Below are 13166 nucleotides of genomic sequence, written 5' to 3'. Positions count from 1 at the left end.
GCAATGGCAGTTGCATCCTGCCGGTTGTGACTGCGAAAAGCATGCAAGGTGCGAGACTTCTCAACCGTGGCACAATTCCATTTAACCTCCCTGTTTACATCACCTACTTTGATCTCCCAAAACACACGGGCACATTCCCTTTCTTTTAGAGGATATGATGCAGCTGCTCCCTTTGATAGGTTGGCTTGGCAATAGGCAACCACATCTGCAGCACACTTTAAAGTGGCCCCATTAGGCTTCAGCTGTTCATGTGTCAACGATCTTTTAACAACTGCGCCCCTGCACCGTCATGCTCTCCCTTGCCATGTCCTGATCCAAAGAAGAACCAGCTCATCTCCATTCCTGTCAGTCCAGCATACCTTGCAATAAAATATAAAGGCCTAGCAGCCTTAAACAACTGTGAGGCAGCACCATCTGACCAGACCCAATGACGTTTTGGAGTGACACCTTCTCTCTGTAACCAGCCACAATGCAGCACAAAACAATGTTGGACAAACAATGTGTCATGCACTTTGTCATCTGATATGAAGAAGTGGATTTTCTTGACTACTTCCCCTTCCCTGCGGTAGTATGTTATGTGCACAAAAATAGTTACTTGACTTGAGTGCCAATGCATGGATTGAATCTCATTTTGCTCCTTGAATGCATAGTTTTCTGCAAAGTCTACAACCGACACAACCATATCGTTTTAGAAAATCTAAGAATACAATCCTTGAACTGTTGTGCTTGCCATCGACGAGCGATATAGTTATGTCTGATAAAAACCTTCAGCTTGGTCTGTAAGAGTTGAAGAAACTCCCAGCACTGCATTTCTTTAGTCACAAGATCTTTTCTCTTTTTTTGTCTCCGTGCTTATCTATTGCCTCCACATATGCAAACAATTTTACAAAGATATTCTTACCTGGGCTTTGTGTCTCTAAGCAGCATGTTTCTAGCTTTTTCACACCACATTTCTTACATTCGCCCATCAAACACTCACTATTGTGGTAACCAGCATCTATCTGCTTCGAGCAGAGAACTGACTCCCATAGATGTGTGACACCTTTGAAAGTTTGACATAAAGCCATGCAACCCCTGCTAGTTTCATCACCTCTGACGCAAACGCTGCATGTACATCTGCATTGGGCTCCATGCAGCCCGAATGACTGAGACCGCATATGGTTAAGTGTGTCCTTTAAAAAGGACATCTGCACATGATATTCGCAGTAGCATGTGTATCTATCTTTCAGCCACCGTACAAAAAATGGCTTCATCATCTCAAACATTCTCATACCTATTTTATAATCTAGATGCTTTTCTTTGAATCTGTAGAAGAGCTCAACCTGCAATTATGAGAGTTAGAAGGCGGTTATTATGCTAGTTATGCTAATTAGTATACATGCCATGCACGGAAGCATACTGTATGTAACCAGTATGCTAACTAGCACTTACAGTATGCTTCCATGCATGTGCAGTATGTTAACTAGCACTCAGAGTATGCTAACTAGCACTTGCAGAATGCTAACTAGCACTGACAGTATGCTAACTAACACATTCAATAGGCTAATTGGTACATTCAGTATGCTAAGTAGCACATTCAGTTAGCTAATTGGTACATTCAGTGTGCTAACTAGCACAAACAGTGCTAACTAGCACAAACAGTGCTAACTAGCACAAACAGTGTGCTAACAAGCACATTCATTATGCTAACTAGCACATTCAGTATGCTAAGTAGCACTTACAGTATGCTAACCAGCACTTAAAGTATGCTAATTAGCACTCACAATATGCTAATAAGCACATACAGAGTGCTAACTATCACTAATCATATGCTAACTACTAGCACTTACAGTATGCTAAGATACACCTACATTATGCTAACTAGCACCTTGAGTATGCTAACTAGCACGTAGAATATGCTAACTAGCACTTAGAGTATACTAACTAGCACTTACAGTATGCTAATCAGCACCTACCATATGCGAACTAGCACTCACAACATGCTTACTAGCATTTACATGCTAACTAGCATGTAGAGTGTGCTAATCAGCACATAGAGTATGCTAACTAGCATACACAGTCTGCTAACTAGCATACACAGTCTGCTAACTAGCATTTACAGTGTGCCTCCAGGTAGGGCTTGTATACTAACTAGCATGTAGAGTGTGCTAATTAGCACATAGAGTATGCTAACTAGCATACACGGTCTGCTAACTAGCATTTACAGTGTGCCTCCAGGTATGGCTTGTATACTAATTAGCATTACTAATATGATAAATAACGCACTCTGTAAGGTGATCAACATATTGAAGATTTGAACTAGCATATACAGTATAGCATGTTCTAGCATGTAGAGTGTGCTAATTAGCACATAGAGTATGCTAACTAGCATACACAGTCTGCTAACTTACAGTGTGCCTCCAGGTATGGCTTGTATACTAATTAGCATTACTAATATGATAAATAACACACTCTGTAAGGTGATCAACATATTGAAGATTTGAACTAGCATATACAGTATAGCATGTTCTAGCTAGAATAAACCATAAACAACCACAGTGTAAATAACAACCAGTATGCTAAGTGTAAAGTTTCACATGCTTTTTAGTGTACTTGAATAATGGTGCTTTGGTTAGATCAATTACCTGAGGTTCATCAAGGAGGTGTACAGGGTGCTTTATGTAATTTTTTCTCCCCATCCTCTTTCGACAAACATCTTTTTTGTTAGGGGATACACGTGTCTCATCCCTCCAAAATGTGTAAACAGCTCTTTCATTTCATCTGTGATTGTGCTACGACGGGCATGTTTTTGACATGCAGCCAATGAAAACATTCCACCGTCAACATTCGATGTCACCCGCAATTTAGCCTTGTACAAGGATCGACGCGGAACTTTAAGGAGTCTCGAGACTTTTGACATTTGCATGTTCTCCTTTGAATTCAACATCATGGACAATGATGTATGCTTCAAATACAACTCCTCATTACAGCTTGGTTGCTTTACAAGCGCCAAGGTGTTATGAACATTGCACATGATTGCACTTTGAATAGTAGACTCCTCTGGACACACTGCTTGCACGACAGGATGATGAGATACTAGATTCCAAATTTCTTGCTTGTCTTCTGTACTAATTCCTTCAGTCCTCCTCTTGAACAGTGCCACAATCTCAGACGAGATTTTCTTCTTCTTTTCCTCCTCAAAGGCAAGCTCTCGAACCTGAACCTGCTTAAGTTTTTTCTTCTCTCGTTGTTTCCTCTTTCTTTGTCTCTCATAATCCCTAATGGCAGTACAAGTTGGGTCCTCCAAGTTCGGATTCATTGTCTGTAAAGGATCCCTTTTGCTACGTTCATCTGCTGCCCTTGAACGCGCAAGTAAACCTACCAGATCAGATTGCAAGGTATGGTTCGCCATAACTCTATGAGATGGGGAGGAAGTGGGCTACACGGAGAGAATGCGAGGCAAAGGGAGAGGGTGAGACTGTTTGAGCAGCATCACAGAGAGAGAGAGAGTAAGCTTGGCTTACACAGATCATGGAGAACCTCGAGAGAGTGAGAGAGAGAGAGAGAGAGACACAGAGACAGAAAGATAGAGAGAGAGAGAGAGAGAGAGAGCGCTCATCCACTACACCATGATTTCAGTAATAACTGAAAAGATGCTACATTTGAATTTGGCGCCGAGTAAATTTAACATTAATTATGGACAGTTTATTTCAAAATGGACATATTCTTGGCTCTCGAATGTATGCTAACAAGCACTACTAACTAGCATTGTCCAGGATAACATTTTTTGTGCACGTTAACATGCTTCTACCCACTTACATCCAATGGCCTTTTTACCAATAGGCAAATCACACAAAGACCATGTACCATTCTTCATTATAGCATCATATTCACTTTGCATTGCAGCCAACCAATTTTCTGATTTTTGTGCCTCATCAAATGAAAGAGGTTCTTCCTTTTCACACATACTAGACACAGCCAAAGCATAACAATCTGATGCATAAGAGGCATGCTGAAAACCTGAACGAGTACGACTAGAAATAGGTGCATCAATTTTACTATCACGTAAGGTTTGCACCAGCCATTTAGGCATACCTCTAGACTGCTCATTTTCAGCCCTATCCTCATAAATTACATCCTGTAAATCTGCATCAGAAATAGGCTGATCTATGATGTCGTTTGAAATCTACATAGGCTGAATATTTGCCTCATTAGGACTTACATTTGAATTCCCACCTGTAATAAACAGAGGCAACAACGTATCAAATACATCCCGTGAGCTCACACCCGTCTCTTTGGTACATGATAACAAAGGCTGCACAGTAACTTCCACAAAAACAACATCTTGACTAATCAAGATACGCTTTGACTACGGATGATACAATCTGTAACCTTTGCTCTCAGCACTGTAACCAACAAAAATGCATTTGAGAGCCTTATCATCCAATTTTCTACGTTGTTGCACAGGCACTAAAGCATAGGCCAAGCAACCAACGACACGCAAGTGACCAATAGAAGGCTTCCTGCCATGCCAAGCTTCATATGGAGTAATAGACTGCAAGGCCGTAGTGGGACACCTGTTGAGTACATATGCAGTACACATGACAGCCTCAAGCCAAAACGCATGTGGCAAAGCTTGGCTCTTGACCATACATCGTGCCATCTCCATAAGTGACCTATTTTTCCTCTCAGCAACACCATTTTGCTGAGGGGTATACGGCACTGTACATTGGTGTTTTATCCCACGACTAGCCAGAAATGCATCAAACTCTTTAGACATGTCCTCCTCCCCTCGATCAGAACGGAGGGTGCCCACAGTACAATTGGATACATTTTCAACCATAAGCAAAAACTGTTTGAAGCACAAAAACACTTCGGACTTTGCCTTCAGTGGATATACCCATGCATTCCTTGAGTAATCATCAATGAAAGTCACGGAGTATAAGTGTTTACCAAATGACGGAGTTTGCATAGGCCCACATACATCACTATATGTACAACTTGCAATTTGCGAGTGGCCCGCACAGAACCATCCTTTGGAAACGCAAAATGCTGCATTTTGCCCAAAATACAGCCTTCACAAACATGTTTCAATGGTGCCTCAAGAGGGGGCAATGAAGCAACCATATCAAATTTCTGCAAACGCAACAAACTAGCAAAGTTCAGATGACCAAAACAAGCATGCCATAGTTTTGCATCTGAAACTGCCTTTTCATCAGAAACTGCATTTGCTGAATCTTCCACACACTTGTCATAAGAATTGAGCCTATACAGCCCACGAAACAAGGTGCCAGATACAATAATCGTATCACCAGAAGTCAAATCATGAACAGTACATCTGTCATCCACAAATTTGACTACAAGTCCAAGTCTAGCAAGCGCAGAGACAGACAATAGATTCTTTTTTATCCCTGGCACATACAAAGCATCTGAAAGTGTGAAAGCGCTGCCATTTAACCAATGCCCTTCACTGGGTAAGAAGCATTATTGGCACATGTGACAGTATTCCCATTAGGGACAGCCTCAAGACAAGTGAACATATCACGATGCGAGGTAATGTGCTTTGTAGCACCACTGTCAAAATACCATACATGAGAGTCAACAGAAAGTGCCAAACATGCATCATGTACAGATGGATCATACTGGCAATACACGCTAAACGCCCATTCTGTATCCTGCACAACATTTGCAGAATCTGCATTTATAGAAGCATCCGCTATTGTGGCTGCATTTGACTCTTTCTTCTTTGCCTCTTTAGCCTTTAGCTTAGGGTAATTCTTAATGACATGATCAGTTGCCTTACAATAGTTGCACCTCATTTTTTTCTTGCCTTTATCCAAGAGCCTTCTCAGACCTATTGTTGCTAGCTGTGGAAGGAGAAGAAGTTGCAGACCTACTAATAGGAGAAGAAACAGTGGAAGGGGCTGCCTTACCACTTCTTCTCGGCTGAGCAGCAACAAATGCTTGATCAACTGCACGCTGCCTAGCCCTGTTTTGCCTGGACTGCGCTTCTTGCAAGAGCTTGTTGACTAAAGTATCATATTTGACAACATCAGGTCTATCCTCAGTAACAAATCTCTACGTGGAAGCAAAAGTCTGATATGACTCAGGTAAAGCATCAAGAACAGTCTGCATAAGAGAATGATCTGGAATAATCTCACCTATTGAAATCAACTGTTCCTTGAGATCTTTAATCTCAGCAAGAAAAACATTCATGTCATCATCTTCTTGCATAATCTTCGATTCTAGCTCTTTACGCAAGTAAGAGATTTTTACCTTGTTACGACTTGCATACAAACTAGCTAGAATATCCCAAGCCTGTTTTGTTGTTTTAGCTGAACGAATATGTGGGTGATGTTACGTTTGATAGAAAGTGCAATTAAGGCATGAGCCTGCGCATCTTTACCATCCCAACGAGCTTGTTCAGCAGTGGGTAAAACAGCAGCAACAGTAGAGCTGCTAGAACCTGCAACATCCTCAACAGATCCTACATCCACAGAACCTGGACGTACATCCATACCCTGCACAATGTTCCACACTCCTTTTGCAACCAAAACATGCTGCATCATGTATGCCCAAAGTGGGTAGTTGCTGTCTCCATCCAATTTGTCATTAGGCAGCAAACAACATGCGAAATACATCATTGCTGTTATCAGCCATGGCCACTGACTGAAACTGATGCAAACTTGTAATGAAGCAAAGACTGAACAGAAAACAACTCGTGCTATGTAGCACGGTCCACAATAGAATACGTATGCCTGTTTTACAGAAAACTGCACTGTCAAAATTTCTGCACAAAATGACGAAAACACCTGTGCAGAACTTGAAATGCAAAAACAGAGCCCGAAACGACCTCAGATGCAATTTCTGAGAATGCTAAGCCCACCAGGCTTATCTGCAGAGTATAGGGACCTGCAAGCGCTCGTGAAAGCTTACCTCAATCGGAGAACGTGAGTCGGAGGATGCTAACAGCGTAGCCCTGGGAGCCGATGCCTACTCTGATACCAATTGTTGGAATTAGGGTTGCAGGAAAGCACACCAAGCTTGGAGAAGAAGAAGCAAGAATGCACACAACACACAATGTATTAGATTGTGTCAATGTATAAAGATAAGTTAGCCCTAGACTATTGGGCGTATATACAAGCCAGGGGAAAAAACCTCCTAAAGAGGGAAAAAGTACCCCAGCGGTCCTAAGTGTGTTCACACACATCACTGTCTATATATATGGCAACACTTGCCAAGTAGATGGTTGTACATGTGAGAGGTTTTTTTTTTTAAAGATTATGAGGATAACTTTAAAAGCATAAGGGAAAGGGGATACTAATAAAATGTTGACCCCATCAACGAATTCCAGCCAAGTAAAATCGATTCTCAGTTGAGGGCAAGTATTTGGTACAAAAGAAGTCCAAGGGCTTAAGTTTAGCACTGATAAATGACCGCGAGAACTGGGTGGTGAGTCCCAAGTGTTTCATATAGTGAATAAGAGTGATCTCACTCTGTAAAAGATCCGTCGAGCCCTAATATATACCACTGGAAAGGTGTCAGTCTGTGGGTATTGGTTCGCCAGGTTGGAGGTCACTACAACATTTGAGCAAAGTGGCCGCGCTATTTTGCCGCGCTAGAAGAGAGATGAGAGAAAAAAAAGAGAGATGAGAGAGGAAATTCAGCCTCAAATAAAAAAAATATACTAGCCGTGCTATTGGCCGCGTTTCTACCTGCGATTGTTGCCGCGCTTTTTGCCACATTTTTACCCGCGATTTTAGCCGCGCAACTGGCTGTGCTCATGACAGTGACCATATAAACGTTGGAAGCTAGTGATCCACAATGCTGGTGCACAATGAGAAGAAGCTAGTGATTCACAATGCTAGTGACACAATGTACAAGCGCAATGAGAAGCTAGTTATCCAAAATATACAAGCATCTAAGAAACATTGGAAGCTAAAAATAGGGATTAATGAGGATCAATGAGAAGGTAGTGACACAATCTCCAAGCTACCACCATCTCTATTTACATATAAAATAGGTTCACAAGCCTAGTAACATGTAATTTTAGACAAAAAATATGCAATTAGCTCCCTAAAATGATAGCATGACATAAGAATGATTGTAATGACACCAAGGTTTGAAACCATGCATATTTTGTACCTATTTTGTAAAAAATAAGGTGAGTTAGTACTTTTTAGAGAAAAATAAAGAAAATGAGAATGATGAATCTTGCACACACACATGCATGTAAGCAAAATTTGGGGAAGCATACAAAGTTGATCTAAACCTCTCCATTGCCTATATAAAGGGAAAACAATATTATGAGTTTTGTGTATTCAATAGAGTTAAAGAGGTAAATCTCTTCCTCTCCTAATCATCTTACTTAATCAACTTAATTACAATGCTAATAGACCTCAATCTATAGTTTAGTTAAGCAAATAGAGCTAACATTCTTATATATACATTCTCCCTCTTTCTCTCTCTTTTAGTTAGTTGAGCAATATAGCTCAATCAATGGTTATATTGAGCTAAATTAAGCTCAATATAGAGTCCAATTGAGCTAATTTAGGCTCATTTATTGTATGTAATTTAGGCTCATTTATTGTATTGTAATTAAGCGCAATATAGAGTCCAATTGAGTTAATTTGGACTCAATATAGAGTCCAATTGAGTTAATTAAGCTCAATATAGAGTCCACTTTAGTTAATTTAGGCTCAATACATAGTAAATTGAGCTCTATTTTTAGCTAAATTGAGCTCACCAATCAATCTCTAAACACAATTTTCTCTCTCTCTCTCTCTCTCTCTCTCTCTCTTATTTGTTACTAATCCTCTTTTTCAATGTGTGTAGATAAAGAAGAATGGCTAACTTTTTGTTGGCGAATGGAAGCATGCCTCTCGTCATTCTTGTGGTGGGCTTAATAGTTGCAATCACTATTGCAATTTGTGTATTTCATGTATGCGTTGTCCGCTTTTGCGGAAAACCACAACCCACCCTCCCCACCAACATTGAACTTACTCCTCTTCCTCTCACGCGCTCTCATACCTCTTCCCATGGAGCATGAAGCGTCCATGAAGCTCCCTAAACCAACTCGGCAATTATGTTAATAAAAGTCTCTCCTTCGCTTTTAGCTCCCAATCCTTTTTTGTGCTCTTCTACCCTAGCTCCCATTCCTTTTTTGTGCTCTTCTACCCTAGCTCCCATTACTTTTTTGCCCTCTTCCACCCTACATGAGCCCACATCCCTTCCTTCATGGCTCTTGTAAAAAAATGAATCGAATGAAAAATCTATTTATCTTATATATTGTTTGATTTTTTTGTCTCCCTTTCCCTCTCTCTCTTTCTCTCACAAATGGTAAATGTTAAAAATGACAAGTATTTGTCAAATTGTAATGACAAATCTCTATCTCTCTTTCTCTATCTCTCTCTCTCCTTCTCTCTCTCTCTCTTTGAAACTCAAAGTATGGTAGCTACATCATTTTACTCTATGCATACATGTGACATCTCTCTCTCTCTCGCTCTCTCTCTCTCTCTCTTTGATAGAGACACACATACATGCATACACACACATACATGCATCCAAACATACATACACATACATACATGCATACAAACACACATGTACATCCATAAATATACATGGGTACATACATGAATACACACATACATATATGCATACACATACATACATACTTACATACATACATATACACATATATATACATATACATACACATACATATACATGCATACATTAGCAATACAAGTATGGTAACCATAAATGTAATTAGCATTCCACTTCTTGAATTACCCACCCAACAAATGACAGGGTAAACAAATATTTATCGCATCAAGTACGTAATCTTCAAACTAATGTATCTTGAATCAAGTCATTACAAACTTCCTCGTCTACTTCTAGGCCCATTTCTCTTAGACTAATAAAAAGGCTAATTTCTAGATTTTGTGAATCAACATCCTCCTCATCCTCAATGCTAATGGGGTCATCCTCTTCATGATCATCCTCAAAATTATCCACATGTTCATTGTCATCAACAATGTTGGCCACATGCTCTATATCTAAAGAGACCTCCACATCCTCATCCATTTGAGGAATCCTCTCCACCACATTCTTGCCGGATGAAACACAACCTTTTTGAATATAATATAAAATAAATTATTAGAAAGAAAAAGCAATACATACCATTATGTGCATAATCTTAAATTTATATGTATAGAAATACTAAAGTACCTGCTCGCAATGCTCTGGCAAGACCAATGTATCATCGTGAGAGCTCCAAAATCTTGTGGAGTCTATTTGAGGAAGCCCGCTAGGATGTCGTCGTATTGTTGAGCCCGGTCCTCTACCAATGGGTCGCATAAACCATTTGACATCAAATGCATAAACATTAAATGTGCGAAAATCAAACTTGAAGATATCGGTGATGACTCCACAATAGTATTCATCCTCGATGAATGTCCCCATGACTCCACTATCTTGAGTGATTCTCCTTGAATCCACATGTGTACGAAAATGTCTCCCGTTGCACCAAATGGCATTATAAGAAGTGTACTATAAGTAAAAAAAGACAAGTTATTATCAAATCTACATATAAAGTAATAAACATGAAACATCGTTTGTAAATATGAAGATTTAGAGGAATACCTTAGGGAGACATCCTCTTGCATATTCCCACTCCTCTGAGGTGATCTCTTCTCCTTCATTTGATGCCTTGACCATTTCACTATAAGGCCATTCATTTGTAGGATTCTTGGGTAGAAGAGATAGATGTGAAGGTAAAGGCACTTTTCTTGCTCTTCCCCTACGATGCTCTCTTATGAAACTTTCTCTTTCCTCCACTCTTCTTTGCTTTGCCAAAGTATATCTATCCACCCATTTTTTCATAATGGCAAGATTAATGATACAAAAAGCATTTACCTTGTTCATCATACTTTGTTTCATGATACTCAAACGTCCTTTTCCCTGTGGCACATTAGACTCCATGCAAGCATCCTTCTCATTTGACCATAGGCAAGGCATACTAGGATCCACACGGGATAAGTACTCTGAAATATATACAAAAGACTCTTGCACCAACCAACCCTCTGCCATACTTCCTTCGGGTCTTGCGCGTTGCCTTACAAAGTCCTTCAATGTCTTGAGAAATCTCTCAAGAAGTCCTTCAATGTCTTGCACGTTGCCTTACAAAGTCCTTCAATGTCTTGAGAAATCTCTCAAGATAAAACATCCACCTCGCATGAACAACCCCTGCAATAGCCACCTCATCTACCAAATGCACTATAAGATGCAATTGAGTTGTAAGAATAGTGGGTGGAAAAGCCTCCTCAATACCACATACGGCTTCTATAGCTTGAATCCTTGCACTAGGTAGTGAGGATGTAGGAATCTCCTTCATACTTATGAATCTACAATTATTAGAACAAAAGAGACCATTATTCGAGGTAAAGAACACCAATAATATAAAGTTCTTATTACATTTGTAATATATTATAAAGAGACAAGCTATACCTCACTACCTCTCCCAACTTGTAGATGGCCTCACGTGTACATTGATCCACACATCCACTTATACTAATTGGAAGTATAAACTACATGCATATCAATAAACATTAGATAGAGCAAAACAAATTAATATTGCATGCCTTCAATATAAATGTACTAAAAATAAATACCTGTAACATTTTATGCCAATCGTGTGACTTTAGGCCATAGAGTTTTGTGGAACCCTTCGTTTTAGTCGTGGTGAATGCACCTTTCAATGAATGCATGAAGCCAGTGGGGGTACGAATAGAGCCAATTGAATGCTTCACTTTACGCTCTTCCTCCTTACTGAGTATCCATGGAGCTTTAGGAAGAATGACCTTTCCTTCATTCCCACTCTCTCGTGGCCATGTCGAAGGGAGTCGATTGATTGACTTCAAGTCTTCACGTGCACGAAGAGAGTCTCGTGCACCAATCAAGTGATCCCATATATTGGAGGCCACATTCTTAAAGATATGCATTGGATCCAATAGATGATTAACCTTTAGATTTTTCCAATATGGTAATCGAAAAAAGATAGAATATCTTGAAATCCCTTTTGGTGGCTCTCCTTTGTGCTCCATGACTCCATTCCAATATACTTCCCAATCCCCAATAGACATTGGGTGTGGTGGAATCCCACGTGAAGAAGGCTTGAATCGGGGATGATCACAAGGAAGAAACCGGTGATGATTTTCATATATGACCTTGTTAAGCAAAGCTGGTCTTGAAGACACCAAAGAAGGCACACATAGTGGACATGCCAAGTATCCCGATGTGCTCAAACCTATGTCAATATCCCACCACATAAAACGATATATAGACAATGTTAAAAGATCCAAGCCATGCATGAAAAAACTCCAATGACATAAGATTGTGTCATCTTACCTGAAACTTCTCCATACCCTGGAAAGTCATGCATTGTCCACAATAAAAGAGCTTTCACCTCTGCATCACGTTGATCAATGGGACGAGACCCATCATGGACATATATACCATGCCATAGAATCTCTAGCTCATCAATCAATGGCTCCAGGTACACGTCTATGTTCTTAACCTTGTGCTTTCCTGGGATGAGTAAAGCAATCATAACATATCCTTTTTTAGTGGCCATCCATGGAGGAATATTGTAATTTACTACTACCACCGGCCATGTGCTCCATGTCGTTGACTTGAACCCAAATGGGTTAACCCCATCGATACCAAGTCCCAACCTCAAACATCGAGGTTCTTCCTTGAATTCTAGCCATGTTTGCTCTACATGTTGCCATGCCAATGAATCTGCCGGTACCCTCATGATGCCATCAGTTGAACGATGTGTGGTTAAGCACGTACCGCAAAAGGCCATCTACGCTTGCATTGCTCCAACCATAAATGGTTTGTAGGTTGAGTAATTCCAGAGATGCTCGGAGGATTCCTTCATATAATGGTGTCGTTGCATTCTCTCTTAGAAAATCCTCTTCCTCCTCCAAGTCTTGTCGAGACGCTTGGCCAGCATGCCGTGTGGATGGAATGCGGTTCTCATAAAAATCGGCTATCATTTCTTCCATGTGATGATCTTCATGTATATCATCATCCATGTAGCTATCCTCATCTTCATTCGTCGTGTTCTCATCTAGTCGCAAGCTTTCTTCATGGAGACGTGCAGCCTTCCTATTCCGCCC

The 13166-nt window shown here is 40.3% G+C and overlaps 1 protein-coding gene across 1 annotated transcript; it reads right to left on the bottom strand.

Annotated features, from left to right (window-relative positions):
• Positions 1-253: 253 nt before the first annotated feature.
• LOC147626611 (uncharacterized) lies at positions 254-12631 on the bottom strand. Its single transcript, XM_086816835.1, has 6 exons — positions 12391-12631; positions 11655-12289; positions 11491-11570; positions 11158-11387; positions 9865-10112; positions 254-454 (listed from the first exon to the last, which is right to left on the bottom strand). The coding sequence occupies exons 1-6, from the start codon at positions 12614-12616 to the stop codon at positions 254-256; spliced, it is 1620 nt and encodes a 539-aa protein (XP_086672961.1). The 5' UTR covers positions 12617-12631.
• Positions 12632-13166: the final 535 nt, after the last annotated feature.

Source organism: Cibotium barometz, chromosome 22 (genome assembly GCF_041138505.1).
Source record: "Cibotium barometz isolate CiBa-2024 chromosome 22, ASM4113850v1, whole genome shotgun sequence".
NCBI classification, from domain to species: Eukaryota; Viridiplantae; Streptophyta; class Polypodiopsida; order Cyatheales; family Cibotiaceae; genus Cibotium; species Cibotium barometz.
The sequence above is the reverse complement of the archived record's forward strand: the minus strand, read 5'-3'. Positions and strand labels throughout refer to the sequence as shown.

Bases quoted from the DNA above. Each gene is read 5' to 3' on its own strand.
- LOC147626611 (XM_086816835.1), bottom strand. From the start codon at position 12,616: ATGGCCACTAAAAAAGGATATGTTATGATTGCTTTACTCATCCCAGGA. The intron at 11,388-11,490 runs GTATAGCTTGTC...TAATAATTGTAG, and splicing joins AAGTTGGGAGAGGTAGTGAG to ATTCATAAGTATGAAGGAGA. The intron at 10,113-11,157 runs GTGCAAGACATT...ATATTCAAAAAG, and splicing joins GAAGGACTTTGTAAGGCAAC to GTTGTGTTTCATCCGGCAAG.